At 46.5% G+C, this 20,122-nt stretch overlaps 1 protein-coding gene across 2 annotated transcripts in view; it reads right to left on the minus strand.

The window, feature by feature from the left end:
* LOC134936444 (intercellular adhesion molecule 1-like) overlaps positions 1 to 10,039 on the minus strand; it is a 56,844-nt gene extending 46,805 nt beyond the window's left edge. The window contains exons 1-2 of one of the 2 annotated variants that reach the window (XM_063931476.1): positions 9,955 to 10,039; positions 9,479 to 9,603 (exon numbers count right to left, since the gene is read on the minus strand). In XM_063931476.1, coding sequence (XP_063787546.1) covers positions 9,479 to 9,536 — 58 coding nt within the window. In that variant the 5' untranslated portion in view covers positions 9,537 to 9,603; positions 9,955 to 10,039. Of the gene's footprint in view, positions 1 to 9,478; positions 9,887 to 9,954 lie in introns of those variants that run through there. The other variant, XM_063931475.1, reaches the window with a different exon arrangement.
* Positions 10,040 to 20,122: the final 10,083 nt, after the last annotated feature.

Below are 20,122 nucleotides of genomic sequence, written 5' to 3' on the forward strand. Positions count from 1 at the left end.
GGTAAACTAGAAATGGGATCATCGTCTGCACCACCAAGGTGTATTGAAATCTGTGGTGACTAGACCCTGGGGCTAGTCAGTAAAAGGAAAAGCTCTCTCCAGTGCCGATAGGAACACTTAGAGAATGAATACAAAAAAACTCACTAGAGATTGTATCTGCGACACTGTAATTTTATTTATTTGTTACAGTATCCCTGGTTCCCGGGAATGTGAGTCATTTATGAGAGTGGTGTCTGCAACACTGATAATAAAACAAATACTTTACTCACATAAAGGGACAGATGTACTAAGCATTGGGGAGAGATAAAGTGGAGACAGATAAAGTACCTACCAATCAGCTCCTAACTGTCATTTTGTAAAAACAGTCTGTAACATGGCAGTTCGGAGCCGATTGGCTGATAATTTATCTATTTCCAAGGTCTACAGTTAATAGGTCTACCACAAATGGTAGACATGCATTAGGTCGACAGGGTCAAATGGTCGACATAGAATAGGTAGACAGTAGGAAAAGTCGACAGGGTCAAAAGGTCGACATGGAAATGGTCAATACAAAAAAAGGACAGAATGTTTTTGAGGTGTTTTGTCACTTTTCTGGCACAAACAAGCCCCATTAGTGTACTGCGTCCCCTCACATGGCTACGGGCAAGGTTACTATTGCCAGTCGTAGTCCACATGGATGGTAAAATAAGAAAAAGTTGAAAAAAATGAAACAAACGTGTGTTTACCATATGTGTGTCGACCATTGCCATGTCGACCTTTTGACCCTGTTGACCTAATGCATGTCTACCATTAGTGGTTGACCTTTTAACTGTAGACCTATAGTACAGATACCCTTGTAAGGTCCCCTCTTCCGGGAGATCAGGGCCAGGCAAGTGCAGAAGGTGGGGAGGGCAATGGGATTCACAGTAAGCATACCTCCCAACTTTCGAAATACTTACGGAGGGACACACGTGCGCGCTCCTGAAAAGGGGTGTGACCTATTGAAAAGGGGCGTGGCTTCATGGGAGGACTCGCAAGCCACGCCCTGTTTTTGTCACTGAGGGGGCATGCCCAGCGCTCTGTGAACTGCTGGCATGCCCCCTCTCCTCCTGTCTCCAGTGAATAGACGCTGTGCGCATGTGCACAGCGTCTATTCACCGCTGCTCTGCTAAGCAGGGCAGCGATGACAGGAGCCTCCCAACTGCCCCCCTCCCCCCCCACCACGGGACACTGCGGCCCGCGGGTGGGACAGTGGGACAGTCCCAAAAAACGGGACTGTCCTGCGAAAATCGGGACAGTTGGGAGGTATGCAGTAAGGACGGAGATCTGAAGCGGCTGCGAAGATCAAATACAGCAATGCGGTGGTTACTAGCATGAGCAGAAGCATTCAGAGTTTTGAGCTGTGGACATCACCTCCGGGTATCCTCAGCTGCACAGAAGCAGCTGGCCATCGGGTGGGCACCAGAAAGCTGCATCCATCGACTACCCATAATTCAATGGTAAAAGTACGACCATGAAATCGGGAACAACAATGGTTGATAATCATTGGCTAATTCACAGGACCAAACAGCAATGATGGGGCAGGGATGAGGCCAATTGCTGCATATTGCGTCATCACATCTACTTCATTGCTATCCAGGAGAGTGCTGGAAACCTCCCCTAATGTGTGAGTCTCCTGGATATTCTGGGAGAGTAGTAAAGTACTCAAGGGGTGGGGGATAGCCCTTGATTTGAAAGCTATGTCCAGTTGTCACAATCTAGACTGCATTACCACGATAGGCCAGGCAGTGTGGAAGTATGCCCCTTTCATTAGAGGATCAAAATTAAATCCCATTATGGAGCTGAACATTGGGCCTAATTCAGACCTGATCACAGCAGCACAATTATTCTCTAATGGCCAAAACCATGGGGGTAATTCCAAGTTGATCGCAGCAGGATTTTCGATAGCAATTGGGCAAAACCATGTGCACTGCAGTGGAGGCAGATATAACATGTGCAGAAAGAGTTAGATTTGGGTGGGTTATTTTATTTCTGTGCAGGGTAAATACAGGCTGCTTTATTTTTACACTGCAAATTAGATTGCAGATTGAACACACCCCACCCAAATCTATCTCTCTCTGCACATGTTATATCTGCCTCCCCTGCAGTGGACATGGTTTTGCCCAATTGCTAACAAAAATCCTGCTGCGATCAACCTGGAATTACCCCCCATGTGCAGTGCAGGTGAGGCAAATATAACAGAGAGAGTTAGATTTGGGTGGGGTGTGTTTAAACTGAAATCTAATTGCAGTGTAAACATAAAGCAGCCAGTATTTATAAAAACAATATAGGGTCTGCCCTAACCCCCCCACCCCCCCAAGGGTGCAAAAAGCATCACACAGCGGCAGTCAGGCAGAGTTTATCGCAGCCAATCAGGCAGAGGCGATCGCAGCCCTGAGATGCTTTTAGCATCTCACTGGGCTCACAGGGTGTGCACGTGCAGTGCGCCCGCTGCACGAGCGCACTCCACATAGGGATTCAGACTGCGATCCAGTCTGAATTAGGCCCATAACCCACCCAGATCTACATTTCTCTTCACATTTATATCTGCCCTCCTGCAGTGCACATGCTTTTGACCATTAGAGAACAATTTTGCTGCTGCTATCAGGTCTGAATTAGACCCCTTGTGTCCAATAGTAAGTAATGAAATAATTAAGCACCCAAATGTATTCCTGGGGGCAGTGGCGTCACTAGGCGGGTGCAGGGGGTGCGGACCACAATCGGGTGTCACCCTCAATGGGGGTGACACCAAGTGCTGCACTCTTTTCCGCACTCTACCCCCGTCAGTTGACAGAACGCACTCCCACTGCACCCCCTAAATGCTAACCCCCCTCCGCGCCACTAGCACAGATCCGCTGCCTCTACCTAACAATCGCTGTCCCTCCCAAATACTGGCAGCGAGGTACTCACTTTCTAAAAATGACAGACAGGGTCCTGCAGGACGTGCTGCGAATACGAGTCCCGTGTGTGTCCTGCAGGACCCGCTCATTCCTCAGTGGCCATCTCCCCTGTCAATCACCGCCTCCTGAGTCCTGAGACCTCCGTCGAACTTGTTAGCAGTGGCGGGCTGGCTAAGGGATCACACCACCACACTGTTACCTAGTGTTCCTGACCGTGTCCTACTCAGTAACAGCCCTGGGGGTCCAGTGGTTGATGTGACCGCTATCCGTCTGTTTGCATTTGCAGCCGCATCATTATACTCAAGCAGTCTCTGCTGCCGCACTGGTATAGCTCACCACAAAAACGTGCATCGCATTGGAGCAGCAGTAGCTGCATACTCAGCCAGAAACAACTCACTGGCCGCCGCAGCGGTCTCACCTCACACGCTGTGGCAGTGAGCATCGCTTCCTAAGAGTCTCACCCTGCACTCTTGTGGGGAGGGGCTGAAGTGTATAAACTCTGTAGTCTGCACCAAGTTTACACCTTCATATACGCTGCAGGAGACAAATAGTGTAGGAGATGTACTGAGGCTGCATCTGCAAGTGCAAGGTTAGTAAAACTACGTGCAGTGTAATGTGAATAAGATTGTGCTACTGTGTGGGGTAATTTGAATTGGGGGTACTGTTGGTGGCCACGTCCCTACCTTGTTAGACCACACCCCTTCATGCTACACATGCCTTCGGCACGCACTGTCCCTTTGTTACGTATGCAGGGAGGGCACAAATTTGTCATTTGCACGGGGCAACGAACACCTTACCACATACCTCCCAACTGTCCCGATTTTCGCGGGACAGTCCCGTTTTTTGGGGACTGTCCCGCTGTCCCACCCGCGGGCCACAGTGTCCCGCGGTGGGGGGGCAGTTGGGAGGCTCTGTCACTCGCAACATAGCAGCAGTGAATAGACGCTGTGCGCATGCGCACAGCTTCTATTCACTTGAGTCAGAGGGAGAGGGGGCATGCCAGCGGCTCACAGAGCGCTGGGCATGCCCCCTCAGTGACAAAGGGGGCGTGGCTTCGTGGGAGGAGACACAATCACGAGCCACGCCCCCTTTTATTATGCCATACCCCTTTTTAGGAGCGTGCGGCTTAGCCACGCGTCTGTCCCTCCTTCAACAGAAGAAAAGTTGGGAGGTATGCTACCACTTGCCCCTGCTCTCAGGGTTTCTGTACGGACTGATACGAGAGGAGGTCCATGGGGAAGGGGTGACACCATGAGTTACAACATCGTGTGACACCGTCACCAACCCTAGTGACGCTTCTGCCTAGGGGATTGCAGCACATACAGGGTAGCAACCCTCCACGCAGAGGAATCATTGTAAACCATAACAATGGTGCATACCACCAGCTAGAACACTCAGTGTGAATACATTGCAATGCTCAGAGTGTACTTACTTGTCAAAGTGAGATTTAGGGGTTGATGTATGAAACAGGAAAAACAGTGGAGAAGTGGACCAGTTGCCCACAGCAACCATTTAGCTGCAACCAGTCATTATATAGAACGTATCTCGAACTGATTGGTTTGCTATAGACAACTTCTCCACTGTTTGATACATCAACCTCTCAATCACTATAACAATTAACTATACATTAACTGCCTCACCAGTTAATGACACAAATAAAAACATCCACAATAAGAATATATAGCAGTATTGCAATAGTAATACAGGAACCTCTTGTACCACAAACATATGTTGAAGTAATTAATCAGCTTTTATATTGTATGTTTTGTGTAATTGTGTGAGGAGTCTTTTATTTTGGTATATGAAAACAATTGGTGGGAAACTCCTGTCTGGAAATCACACACTGGCTCCAGGGTGAAGGAGAAGTGAAAGTGAACCAGAATTGTAATTTCCTGTAGTACACAGCTGTAGACAGCAGATGGCGTCATTGCATGATTCCACTCTCATGGCACATCTTACGCTGACAGAAATACAACATGGACAGCAAACACATGAACAAGGCACTTTCTTTATCAGGGGAGAAGTGGGAGAGATGAGAGAGTATATCTGCAACCCTAAGTTTAGCTGAAGAAATACACTTTTTGTATTTACAGACTCCTCTGATTATGCTGCTTTCTTGGAGTAATATCTCTCTCTCTCTCTCTCTCTCTCTCTCTCTCTCTCTCTCTCTCTCTCTCTCTCTCCCATCCTCTGCTGCTGTCATTTTAGATGGGTGTGGTATGGCTGACCAATGGTCTCCTGACTGCCAGTCAGCATACCGACGCCGGGATCCCGGTGGGGAGGGGCGAGTGCAGCAAGGTTCTACTCCCACTCTATGGGTGTCATGGACACCCACGAGTGGAGATAGTCCCAGTTGGTCGGCATGCCGGCTGTCGGGATAGTGAGGGGGCAGGATTTTGGGGGAGGTCATGTGACCGTCGGTCTGCTGACCGCCGGTCACATGAATACCACCCTTTTAGATGGTGGCTAGACCACGCATCCCTGGGGTAATCCCCAGCCTTTTAGTAGTGGGGTGTGGTTGAAAAGGTCGACAATAAATAGGTCAACAGTGTCTAGGTTTACCCCAAATGGTCGACATGCCCAAGGTCTACATGTGAAGAAGGTTGACACAATCAAAAGACTGATTTGTAGATGGCCGACATGTGAAAAGGTTAACCTGAGCTCCTTGTGTTTTTTGGGTGTCAAATTGTAATTTTCAGTGCATGAAAACCCAATTAGCGTACAGCGTCCCCTCGCATGGCGAAAGAAGCGCAGGTTACTGCTCTCAACTGTGGTCCACGTGGATTGTAAAGTATGAAAAAGTTGAGGGGAAAAAAGCAAAAAAATCTCCAAAACTTGTGTCGACCATTGTCACGACAACCAATTGAACATGTCGACCTTTTGATCATGTCGATCATATGTGTGTTGACATGGTGTCGACCTGTCATCCGGATACCCTAGCAGTGAATAGGGCACTGATCATGCCTGCCAACTCCTGAAAAGCCATGCCAGAGGTGGCTGGTCATGGCCATTTGTATCATGAGACAGTGGGGAGTATGGGGCCACGGTAATGTGATTCAATGAGAAGTGTGCCATCAGAGCCCCAGACTGGCCACTTTACTCAGGTAGACTGGCCCACTGAGTCGGTAGGTATGTTCCTGACTTGCCGACCTGTGAAACATATACCAGTGATTCACAACCTTGGTCCTCAGGACACACTAACAGTTCAGGGTTTAGTGATATACATGCTTGTACAGATGGTTAAATCAAAACAGCTCAGGTACTAATTAAGTTACCTATGTTCAAGTATGGCTATCCTTAAAACCTGGACTGTTGGTGTGCCTTGAGAACCACAGTTGAGAATCACTGAAAGCATCTCACTGGTGCAATCGCCTCTGTCTGATAGACAGGCAGAGGCGGGGCGGGAGGGTGTGTGCCAACGGCGTTAGAACAAAGCAGGCGTGTCAGGACCGTTGTGGGGGTGGGCCACGGCAACTGTGTGATGTCACATGCAGCCGCTGCGCAGGTAGGGAGCTACTTGGCGCGTGCGAAGGCATCACCGCCGTGCGATGCTTTCGCACCTGTGCGGGGGAGGGGGGGTGCAGGGCCTGTCATGCGGGGCCAAAATTTAGCACATCTATGAACAGCTCTGAATCACCCCCACAGTTTGGAGGTTTGCTCAGACATCAGCCTTCTCCCAGTATGGGTCCGGAAAATGAAGACGTTTTTAAACAAGAGAAACATGCGGCATTAATGGTCTGTGACTCCAGCAAGACTCCGTGGCAAAGTATGAGGCAGAGCAAATACTTGACCTGAATGATTATTGAAAAATAAATGTTAATTGCTTAACACAGGGCTGTGCTTGCCATCTAAAAACATGTTTAAGTGTGTTTGTGAATGCGATAAATATGTGGTGGGCAGATTAAAGAGGGGGTGGGGTGTACCATGTGCCAGCACCTTTCAGCGGCAGCCAAGTGATCTCTGTTCTTGGCTGTGGTGCAGGGTCTGTGTGGGGAGGCTGAAATGTTACCACAGATTCTCTCCCTCTCTCCCGGCATCCACATACTGTACTCATCGCTTCCTCCTTGTATTTAGGAGAAACATCACATTCAGGTGGGATCTGGTCTTTAGGTCGACAGTACTAAGGGCCACACTAATCAGGTCAACCACTACTGGTCGACATGCATTAGGTCGACATGGTAATTAGGTCGACATGGCAAAAGTCGACACATGAAAAGGTAGACACAAGTTTTTTACATTTTTTTTCTTTTTTTAACTTTTTCATATTTTACGATCCACATGGACTATGATTGGGAATAGTAACCTGTGCCGAGTGCAGCGTTAGCAAAACGAGGCACCTATCCCGAAGCATGGCGGGCAAAGCAAGCCATGCGAGGGGCACGGTGCACTAATTGGGGTTCCCAGTCACTTTACGAAGAAAACAACACCCCAAAAATGTAAAAAAACTCATGTCAACCTAATGACAGCGTTGACCTATTTCAGGTGTCGACCTAGTCACTGTCGACCAATAGAGGTCAACCTAATGACTGTCGACCTAGTTACTGTCGAGCCTATGATCCACACCCCATTCAGGTTTGGAACTCATCCCCATAAAAGCACAGAAAAATCCCAACTTTTGATTTTGTTCAATACGTTACGGAAATCATACCACCCCCTGTTCAGCAAACACAGGCACTGTATATGAAACAAGCACTTCCCTTTCCTGCAACTGCAGTGAATCATTTTGATAACTGAGCTTTTCTTGTTATAAATCATATGATATTCTTCTGCTTTTAATATTGTTGTTAAAAATCATGTGACTTTGTGATATTACAGCTGACATTTCCTTGTTTTTTTTTTAATCTAACGAGATCTATCTGCATTACCCTACTTAGAGGAGAGTACATCCATCTCCCTAGAGTTCTATGGGCATGGCGATTGTGTGTCATCTCAGAGTGAGCTCACCTGTTTAATATGGTACGGCAAAGCCAAAGTGCCAGACCATATGTAGTACCACTATGTGCATTTGCGGACTGTAGCCGCACATTCACAGGGCACTTCCACCTTCAACAATGTGTCATTTCTGTCTGAAGTCTACAGTGTAGGGGAGACGTATTAAAGCTTCCCAAAAAATGGACAAATGGGGGAAGCCACTGAAACTGTTAGAAGGTGGAGAAACGCGTAAAGAAGTAATCGCTTATGGCTTGGATACCGCTTCTTACTGGATGACTGTGCTTTTCCCAGGCAAGCATATTGCAATATTGGATAACACAACCCAACATTATTGGCCCTCCTGGAAGCCTAGGGGGGGGGGATGTATCAAACTTTGGAAAGAGACGTAGGAGAGATGTTCCCCAAACCAACCAATCAGCTACTAACTGTCATTTATCCAATACAGTCTTTGAAAGCACACAAGCTGAATGGTTGCTTTAGGCAACTCTCCACTCTCTCACCAAGACTTGATATACCTTCCCCTAGGCTGATATCATCATGGTGTGATATCACTGAAGAGCCCTGTTTACATCTAATCAGCAGGCTGCTGAGTGATACCCAGAGACATCCCCCTCCTCTTGCTTAGATATGAGGGGAAGGAGGGGGATTCATTATTTGGGAAGGGGGGTGAACAGGTCAGCATGTGTGCAGCAAGAAGTGGATTTTTTTCTTTGGCCGGACATTCCGAGGAAGCAGAACAAGGGTTTGCCCGGCAAATGAAAGTATAGCATGCCACTGGGAGATGGCAGGATATTATTTCCCACTGGTAAAATAACAAATATTCATGTAATATGAACATTAGCCTATATCCAAAGCCTTCTGTCTATAGCAGCTGTTTATGCATCATACAGCCACTGCACTAATTTAGCATAGCTCCTGTCATTGATATCCCCAGATTTCACACGGCCAAAGAGGGACACTTAGAGCACTTCCCACACTCTCAATGCGCCAGCAGGGAACACGAGCAGACTGCAAAAGTGATCACCAATTATAGCAAACTAAAAATACTAGGGAGGACGCACAATCATTCACAGGGGGGAGGTGTCCATGCACATTTCAGAGGCAGACAGGAACTATTTGGGTTTAAGAATAAATCTGGACAGATCGCATTTATAACAGTCCACACTACAGAACCAAAATAAAGTCCCTCCAAAACAAAGACAACTGGGAGCTAGGAGAACAATCTCTGGTATATGATGTAGTTACAACAAATGGTTTACATGCTATGGGGCCCATTTATCAATTAGTTTGGGTTATTTAAACCTTGTTGCATATGATAAATAGTGCTCCAGCCAATCAGCTCCTGCCATGCATTTTAAAAATGACAGTTGGAAGCTGACTGGCTGGAGCACCATCTATCATACGCAGTGAGTTTTAAATACATAAAACTCATTGATAGATGGGCCTATATCTATGGAAACATCCCGAGTTTCGGTCATGGAGTAGCGGCAGCTCCCGCCACAGTTACCATTCCCATCATTACACCAGAGTGCGGTGTGGGCTACAAAGACGACCATGTACAGTAATAAGAAGTTACGCTCACATATGACAAGTCTCATCTACAGTGCCATATCAATTAATCAGCTCACCTATTTGAATGATGCCGGCCACGTGCAACAGAACAAGTAGGATCCAGTACTTTTCCATGGTGGGATACGCTGTGGATAGTAAACTCCAAAATTCTGATATAAGCAGCTGGAAGTGATGGAGTCTCCTGTAAAGGAAAAAATAAGTAGAATGCAGAGAGTGTGGCAATGCAGAGAGTGTGGCTGGCTTCTAGTCTGTGACAATGTTACACTCTGAGCTGTAGCTGCTGTTCCAGCTTCCTCTCTGTGTCTGACTCCAGTGCGTTCACTCTTTCTTTGTATTTGTAAGTTGTTTCCTGTAATGCCTGCCCCCTGTCTAGGCTATGAGCAGGAGGGGAGGTCTCTGTGTGCTGTGAGCCATCAGAACAGGCTGCAAGCTCTACACATGTATCTCCCTCTTTCTCACTAATCCTACCCCTGTTTCCCTCGCATCTTTCCGTTATCCCTGAGTCTGTTTCCTGCTGTCCCCATACACTCACCTCGTCCTCTGCTCCTCGCTGACCCTCTGCCACCGTCCTCCTCTCTGCCCTGTACACGGTTATCTCTGGCTACTTCTGTATCTATATAAGGCAGAAGGGGATTTCCAGGTTCTTGCAAACAGGTCTAATAATTGAAATCCCCTCACATCAGTCATCAATGTAAGCATCCAAATCCCAAGACAAATATAGAAGTACTCTGCAACACTGGTAATTCCAACTCATACTTGCCAACTTTTTGCACATGTGCTGCCGCAGGTAGTCTTCAGTTTGCCGGCGGCCGGGATCCTGACGACCAGCATACTGGCGCCGGAATCCCGACTGCAGGCATACCGACAGATTTTCTCCCTCTTGGGGAGAATAGATAGCATGGTGTGCGTAGCGCGCCACCGTGCCCGCAGCGTAGTGAGGGCAGCGAGCTTGCAAGGGGCTCATTTGCGCTTGCCCATCTGTCGGTATGCTGGGGGTCGGGCCCCCGGCACCGGTATGCTGGCCGCCGGGAGCCCGACCGCCGGCATAACATACTACACCCGCTGCCGCAGAGAATCCATTTACGTAATAAAGTCAGTTGGGTAATGCGTATTATGGTGCCAACTGCAACATCATACAGCTACCCATTCAGGGTGTTGTGGCCCATTTATCAACGAGTTTTAGCTATTTAAACTCGTTGTGTATGATAAATGGTTCTCCAGCCATCGGCTACCAACTGTCATTTTTCAAATACATGACCGGAGATGGTTGGCTGAAGCACCATTACACAACGAGTTTCAAATAGCTAAAACTAGTTGATACATGGGCTCCTAAATGAGGTGGGGGTGGCTACCTTGAGGTACAGTATCTGACTACCGGCCGTTCACTGGAAAATCTAAAGTTTGGGACCCTTATCTCTGCTTAAACTTTGGGGCAGATCATTCCTGATACCTGCAAGGCCATCGTGAAGATGCTGCAGAACCAGTATTTAAAGATAAAAGAACAACACAACACACTTGTTTACTTGAGTAGTAAAAATTTCTGCCATAGGATAAAACAATTAAATATTTGTTCTTAAACCAAAACCGAAAAGGCCAACATGGCATATATTTTCAGTGTAGCCAACGTGGCTTAGGTAGTAACATTTTTTGCTAAAGTAGCATACAATTTTAAGGTAAAAAGTGCAGTTTTTTTGCCAACATGCATATATTTTCAGTGAAGCCAACATGGCTTTCAACAATCATAAATACACCCTTATAAACAGTATAAAATACTAAAACTTTAATATTTGAGGGATTGGGTAAAAGCCAGAACCATCAGAGCCCCCTACACCACACTGGACCGGATCCCTGCTGCAATCCCAGCAGTTTTGGAGATAGTACTATACATCCCCATACGTCCTGGTTTGTGGGGTCTCCAGCCCGGTGGGGTGTATATGTCAGCGGTCATTGCGGAACAGGGGGAGAGAGAGATTACAGTATCTCTGTATGGTCTAGGTTGTTCCGGATTTTAAAAACATCCCTGGATCATGCAGAACAGCTGTAATCTCTCCCTCCCATTGTCCCCGATGACTTCTGTCACATAAACCCCCCGGATGGGAACCTGCAGTACTTTTTCCAAAAAGTGGACAAGATTAGTGTGGGGGTTCAGTACGGTCTGGCATTCGGGGATCTGGCCCTGTCTGGTTTTTACCCAATCCCTCTAATTCACAATAAATATGGTGCGGTATATATATTCCGAGGGATATAAGGTGTTTTGGCTGCAGATTTGTACAGGAGACTATACACATGCTGTAAATGCAGAATCAATGGTCCCAACCCCATGACTGTGCACTTGCAGCATGTGTGTATCCTCCACCAAAAGTCTGCATCCAAAGCACCATATAGCACCATACAGCACCATATTTACTGGGAATTAAAAAAAAAAAAAAAACTAAAAGTCAGAATAATTTGGCATATTGTCATCTTCTGCCTCCAGCATAGCTGTATAAATAGCAAAAGAGTAGTTGTGTGGGGGTGTAGGCTGGGCTTGGGTGGGATGATTAGCCTGCGGTTCGGTGTGAGCAATAGGCTGTAGTTGGGTGGGAGGAATAGGCTGGAGTTGGGTGGGATAAGCAGAGAGGGTAGTAGAATCACCGTGTCACCATCTAAACAGCCTCTCCTCAGCAGAAAGACCATTTCATTGACCAGTCTTTCAAAGTGGTTCACTTTATCGAGAAGGGCAGGGAGTATGGATGTGGCAGTGTATGTCCCAAACTAGTCAAACCGGTCGGGGGGAGGGGGGATTAACAATGCCCTTTTAACCTGCTGAAAGCACAGAGCCACCTCCTCCTCCTCATTCTGGGTGTGCTTTCTCTCCCTACCTCTCTTCCGTGCAGCTTGGGGAAGGGTGGCTGGATGCTGAGGTGCAGTGCTTTTTTGTGGTGTTGGTGGCACTTGGGATTAGTCCTCAGGGTCTGCAAGGAGACTGAGGTCTGGGGTGCTAGTCACATCGTGCTCGGAAGTAGAAATCTGTGGGTCAAAAACACATTTAACACGTGTTAATCTTTTTATTTCTATTTTTTTCTAGTTCCCTGCAAGTGTAGAAGAGTGGCAAGCCATTGCAGAGGAGTTTGAAACCAGGTGTCATTCCCTTAATTGCGGTGGAGCCATTGATGGTAAAAACGTATGCATTATCCCTCCTGTCAACAGCGGTCCATTGTATTACAACTATAAGGGGTACTTCAGCATCATTCTGATGTGGTGGTCAATGCCAACTATGAGTTTATCTTTATAGATGTTGGGGAAAATGGTCGGGCCTTGGACGGTGGCTCCCTGAAGAATACTGCCTTCTACAAAAGACTCACCACATATACTATGAATTTGCCTTCGACGGGGGAAACGAGGCACGGGCTAAATTTTGTTTTCATGGCGGATGAGGCCATCGCACTACACAAAAAATAATGAAGCCCTATCCACAAAGAAGGCTATCAAAGGAGAGGAGGATTTACAATTATAGGCTATCCAGGGCACGCCGTATTGTTGAAAAAGCTTTTGGGATGTTCAACCGCTTCCACATTTTCCTTACGGCTATCAACTTGCGTGTCGAAAAAATAGACCGGGTGGTGACTGCATGCTGTGTCCTCCATAACTTTTTGTGCAGGAAAGCCAGACAACATAGGACATTGGGCACAGCAGCACCGGAGGAGCCCGACCAACTGGAGGAGGTTACACCGTTGTCGTCCCTGCAAGTACCTCCTTTTCTCTATATGGGGACTGCACGCAGTAGCGGATCTTGCCACGGGCAAGCAGGACTTTTGCCCGGGGCGCCGCCTTCCGGAGGGCACCGGCGCCATCCGGAGGGCGCCACACCATGGCAAGATCCGCTACTGCTGTGCCCCCCGCGGCCCGCTATGATGATGTAATCGCGCACTGCACAGCATTGTGAGACTGACACAGAGGCTAGGGGTCATAATTGACCTCTAGTGTCTCTCTATGACAGATCCGAGGAGAAGAGCGCCGCCGGCGGAGGTCTGCAGCGGTCGGGAGCGGGGATAGTAAGTATTATTTTTTTTTCTTTTACAGCTGCGCTACTCTACTGTACAGGGGGCGTAACTGACCACGCCCCCTGTATGAAGCCACGCCCCGATTTCCCACCCAGAGCGCCAAAAGGGCAAGAACCGACCCTGACTGCACGCACAAACCAGGTCAGGGAAGAGTACCTGCCCAATTTTATTGGAGTAGGTGCAGTCCGTTGGCAGAAGAAGGCCATTATGTAAAGTGGAGTGGAGTGTGAGTGAAGCAGACTGGTGCGGACTGTGGGACATTTTAAAAATTAAAATGACAATATACTTACAGATGTGGCCTGTGACGCTTCACCCACCTCAGACTCCACTGCATCAGGCCATGTAAGGGAAGAGAATCCACCTCTTGCCGTCTTTTTTTCGACAGGGAATGTAATCAGGTTAAAATACCAAAGACTAGGTTTGTACACGTCGTCTTTGCCATCACCAGACCGCTTTGAGTCCTCCATCTTTTGGTGTTCTTTGATGAACATGGTTCGCAGATTATACCACTTCTTTTTCACCCACTCAACATTGGTAGCCACATAAAATGGCTTACAAAAGTCGACCAGATCTTCATTGGCCGCAAGACGCTTGTTCTTGTTTAAATAGTCCTTGGACTTTGCCTTCCAAAGACACTCCTTGGACTGGAATAGTTCTATGAAGCCTCTAATAAAATCAAGGTCCTTGCTTAATGACGTATCTAAGGACAAATCAAAGGATAAAAAAAGTTTAACATTTTGTTTTAGTAATGGCTATGGTTATATGTTTTTATTTATGTTTATTTAGTGTTGTTTTATTAGGGTATGAAAATGTTTTCTATGGTTGAAATTTTTTATAGAAATAAAGTTGGTTTGGAAAGCAATATGTCATCATTAAGCATCAATAGGTTAAACCGACTTTGGCCCAGCGATGGGACACAGATAGATACAGAATGCACATATTTTCTGAGGGATATGGGTGGTGGTGGGCAGTGTGCAGTGATACACATGGTGGACAGTGTGTTTACATTGGTGGACAGTATTAAAACATGTACATGAAGCTATTATGTATATGGTTGTGATGGGTGCTGCCAGCACCGTGCTGGTACCTACTTCCGATTTGCACAAAAACCCAAATACAAGCCGCCGATACTGCACTGCTACTGCTGCTTATCCCCTGCTGCTGTTACTGCTGCTGGGCGTGTGGATGGTTGTGTTCAGGTACCAATCAAGTAACTCCTCCTAGTTGTCATCTGCGATAAAATCACAGGTGTACAAATGCATCTTTTTTCTTCCGATTGCGACAATAATCATGACAGCCATGCCAATCTGCGACTCTGATCTGAGGAGCATGGGAACACGCCTCGGATCAGAGTCAGAGGAAAATGACATGTGATGTGACACTTTTCATCCGATCCATCAAACAGAAAGCTCGGAATTTAATGAAATGGCACTAGTGGATGGGGGCCTTAATAAGAGGAGATATAAGGAGAGGGTATATGGAGTAATAGGAGGAGATATAGGGAGAGGGTATATGGAGTAATAAGAGGAGATACAGGGAGAGGGTAAATGGGGTAATAGGAGGAGATATAGGGAGAGGGTATATGGGGTAATAGGAGGAGATATAGGGAGAAGGTATATGGAGTAATAGGAGGAGATATAGGGAGAGGGTATATGGAGTAATAGGAGGAGATATAGGGAGAGGGTATATGGAGTAATAGGAGGAGATATAGGGAGAGGGTATATGGAGTAATAGGAGGAGATATAGGGAGAGGGTATATGGAGTAATAGGAGGAGATATAGGGAGAGGGTATATGGAGTAATAGGAGGAGATATAAGGAGAGGATATATGGAGTAATAGGAGAAAATATAGGGAGAGGGTATATGGAGTAATAGGAGGAGATATAGGGAGAGGGTATATGGAGTAATAGGAGGAGATACAGGGAGAGGGTATATGGAGTAATAGGAGGAGATATAAGGAGAGGATATATGGAGTAATAGGAGAAAATATAGGGAGAGGGTATATGGAGTAATAGGAGAAGATATAGGGAGAGGTTATATGGAGTAATAGGTGGAGATATAGGGAGAGGGTATATGGAGTAATAGAAGGAGATATAGGGAGAGGATATATGGAGTAATAGGAGGAGATATAGGGAGAGGGTATATGGAGTAATAGGAGGAGATACTGTATAGGGAGAGGTTGTATGGAGTAATAGGAATACACAATGCATCCCGCCAGTCATTGCAAGTATAACATCATTTATTAACGCTGTATGTTTGAAGAAAATCACAATGCACAGCTCTCCCGGTAAGAGCTGTCCTTTGCGATAGAAGGCCTTCTGGGTTTATGACCTGGGAAGTCCTTCTGCACATGCATCGAGTGGCACAAGGGGTTCTGGGAGGGATCTGATTATACATCAGGAAAAGTGAAAGAAGCTCATAGGCTTCTGTTGGGCAACGTCATCTGGTGGCATTGCCCACCACATCCAAGCACCGGAATGTATCACATTCCGGAGCTTGGTGCATATACAGTAATTATTACTATTAATTTAATATTAAAAATTCAAAGGTTGAAAGACAAAATTACATTGAACAATACACACCAGTACAGTGAGCCGCAATCCATGGTAAAAAAAAAAATCAACAAAAAAAATCAACTACTGTACGAAAATATATTTACACCATTCAACATTCATACCGCAGATGGAAGGAAACTACTACCCAGACTCCCTATGCGTGCCCTCAGTGTTCTGAACCTCTTCTGAGACATAAGTTTATCTAAATATACGTAAAAAGGGTGGTTCGGATCCAATAGAATATTCCTAGTTCACTTTAGAACCCTAGATCCGTTAAGCTCATGAATGGATGGCAACCGCACTCCAATGATTTTACTTGCTGTCCTTACCATGTGCTTCAATGCAGTGTAGTTGCCATACCAAACAATAATGCCAAAGGTCATAAAAGTTTCAATACAGCATCTATAAATGTTTCATTGTTGCTTTACTCTTAAACACCTTTAAAAAAAAAAAAAGAAACATTGTGCCTTTTTAATTAAAGACTCTGAATTTCTAGACAATGTCGGGTTTGGCAAAACCTGGGTACCCTAAAATGTAAATTACTTCACTGTCTCACCATCTAGACCATGGATGGACACTGGTAATTTTGGTATCAAACATCTCCTTCTAAAATCAACTTCCAATTCTTTAGTCTTGTCTCCATTTAAAAGTGATTTGCCCCACTCCAGGCCACCAACTTTACTATTTCATTTCTATAGTGACTCTCTTCATCGTCACTGATTAACCTAACGACTGCAATGTCATCAGCGAATTTGATGACCTTAACATCAGACGATGACAAGTAGTCGTGGGCAAACAGTGAGTACAATGAGGGACTGAGGACACAGTCCTGGGGAACTCCCATTTCTATCATCACCTCCCCTGGCACCCTATTATTATTATTATTATTATTATCCTTTATTTATATGGCGCAAAATGGGATCTGCAGCGCCCAATTACAGAGTAAACAAATAAGCAAAACATGAAGACAGTGACTTACAATTCAATTCAACTGTACTCCCCATTCTAGCCCCCTGTGGTCTGTCCATTAAAAAAATCCAAAATCAATTACAAATAAAACCATTTGACCCCAAATCAAACAACTAATACCCCTTTCACACCGTCAATGCCGGATCCCACCTGGGAATTGGAAAGGGTCAATCCCGGGTGAGATCCAGCATTGGACGCTGCTGCTGGCTTCCCTGACCCGGCAATATGCCGGGCGGGTTGCCATAGCAGTGGGGCCAGAGGTGGCGCTGGGAGATGAGATCATCTCCGCGCCGCCTCTCCCTGTTGTAGTGAACGGGTCCCGGGTGGCATCGACCGGGGAGCCCGTTTACGCTGCCATTGACCCCGGTTATAACACTGCTTTAGTCCCGGGTTGAATTGCTGGGTCAGGTGACCCGGGATTTCGGCTATAGCGTTTTCACACCGCACGCTGACCCATGTCGACCAGGCATTATGCCAGGTGGATACCGGGTTTTGTGCAGTGTGAAAGGGGTATTAGTTATCAGTGACATTGGAATAACAGTGTTAAAATCAGAACTAAAATCTACATATAGGATGCTAGCAATGCATAGGACTTCCTCTGATACAGATGGGTCAGAGCAGAATGCACAACAGTAAGCACTATATCATCAGTGACTACAGTGTCGGACTGGGGCATGTAGGGCCCACCGGGGGAATGCAGTTATAGGGGCCCATACTTAGGGGTGTGTACAGCCTACAAAGGGGGTGTGGCCAGCCTCCACAGAGGCTTGAAATACACAATAGTTTAGTGCAGTGTAATGCAACATATCTACCATGTATAATACAAGTGCACAGTCATGAACCTGACCCCTAGAGGAAGGACTGGGTCCTCAGGCAGTGGGGCCTACCGGTACCCCTGTGGGCCAGTCCGACCCTGAGTGACTAGCATATAGTAAGTATTACAAACATAGGCGTGCGCAGCTAATTTTATTAGGGGGTGCACCCCCGGAGGGGCTTGTCTAGCACTGCCTTTTGAAGGCGTGTCTAGCACCACCCATAGACATGTCTAGAACTAATTTCTACCTAATAATAAAGTAGATATACTGCAATACACCCCAGAGAAAAAATAATTAAATATAATGGTGCGACCACCAGGCAGTACTGACGGTCTACTACGGCATAACCCTGAGTGCTAGCTTCCGCTGTACCCTATTCACTGCTTACACTTCCACAATCTATCCCTGAAAAGTACGGGAGATTTATTGAGCCAAATGGGAGGCGAACACAAGACCGCCGAAAACCGGTGCCACAGGTTTTTCTCCCTCTGTGAGTGTGCACGACACCCATAGAGGGAGAATAGATACTTCGGCGAGCGTAGCGAGCCTGCAAGGGGCTGTCTAGCGCTCTCCCCGCTGCAGGCATACTGGTGGTCGGTATCCCGCTGTCGGGATGACAGCCTGGATCCCGGCCTCCGGTAAGAGGTATGTATTCTGGAATGAACATTTTCATTCTAATATAAGTAGGTTTATAATGTACACATGTGCCATCAGAGCGGCATGTGCCTCTTTCTATGCCAACAGACCCCTCCTCTGCAGGACACCAGCATTTGTCACAAATGTTCCCATGCTCACCAGCTACTAGCCAGTAGTACCCCTTATTCACATTATGAGTCAAAATTCACATTATGCCACACAGTATGAGCCGAAATTCACATTACGCCACACAGTATGAGCCAAATTCACATTATGCCACACAGTATGAGCCGAAATTCACATTACGCCACACGGTATCAGACAAATTTCACATTTCGCCACACGGTATGAGACGAATTTCACATTACGCCACACAGTATGAGCCGAAATTCACATTACCCCACATGGTATGAGACGAATTTCACATTACGCCACACGGTATGAGACGAATTTCGCATTACGCCACACTGTATGAGACGAATTTCACATTACGCCACACAGTATGAGCCGAAATTCACATTACCCCACACGGTATGAGACGAATTTCACATTACACCACACTGTATGAGACGAATTTCACATTACGCCACACAGTATGAGCCGAAATTCACATTACCCCACATGGTATGAGCCGAAATTCACATTACGCCACACGGTATGAGACGAATTTCACATTACGCCACACGGTATGAGACGAATTTCGCATTACGCCACACGGTATGAGACTAATTTCACATTACGCCACACGGTATGAGACGAATTTCGCATTACGCCACACTGAGACGAATTTCACATTACGCCACACAGTATGAGCCGAAATTCACATTACCCCACACGGTATGAGACGAATTTCACATTACACCACACTGTATGAGACGAATTTCACATTACGCCACACAGTATGAGCCGAAATTCACATTACCCCACATGGTATGAGACGAATGTCACATTATGCCACACAGTATGAGCCGAAATTCACTTTTTGACATACAGTATGAACTGAAATTAACGTTATGCCACACAGTATTATCCAAAACTCACGTTATGTCACACAGTATGAGCTGGAATTCACGTTATGGCAAACTGTATGCCCCCAGCAGTGCCAGATACACATAATACCCCCATAGTGCTCACCGTTATTATAAAAGTATAACACATTATTAATAATAAATATTTTGAGGGATATAAATTAAATAATCCATAGTAATAAAAAAAAATCTAAATTTAACATATTAAACAGAGCTGTCTAAGTGACACACTGACAGAGAGCGTGTGTCTTAAGGCCCATACACACTGGGCGATTGTGAGCTGAGAGCAGGTCACTTTTGGTGTGTTGACCTGCCTTCAGCTCAAAACCGCCCAGTGTGTATGCCCCGGCGATGAGCGCTGATGCGCGCCTACCAGCAGATGAACAGTGCGGTGGACGGCTTTCCATAGCATCCTGTTATGGAAAGCCATGCACCCCCACTGACATTGCTGGGCGATTTTCAGCCCAGCGATGTCAGCGATCATCCCTGTGCATACACGCTGGGCAGAAACGTCCAGTGTGTATGCACCTTTATACTCTCTGCTGAGTGCTGAACTGTCTCAGGCTCGCTCAGCTGTGTCCTACACTTCAGCGGCGGCTCCGATTCCTCCTGAGAGGAACGCTACCTGGGCTGAGCCAGTGAAGTTGGCGTGGCT

The sequence above is a fragment of the Pseudophryne corroboree genome, chromosome 6, assembly GCF_028390025.1.
Source record: "Pseudophryne corroboree isolate aPseCor3 chromosome 6, aPseCor3.hap2, whole genome shotgun sequence".
NCBI lineage: Eukaryota > Metazoa > Chordata > Amphibia > Anura > Myobatrachidae > Pseudophryne > Pseudophryne corroboree.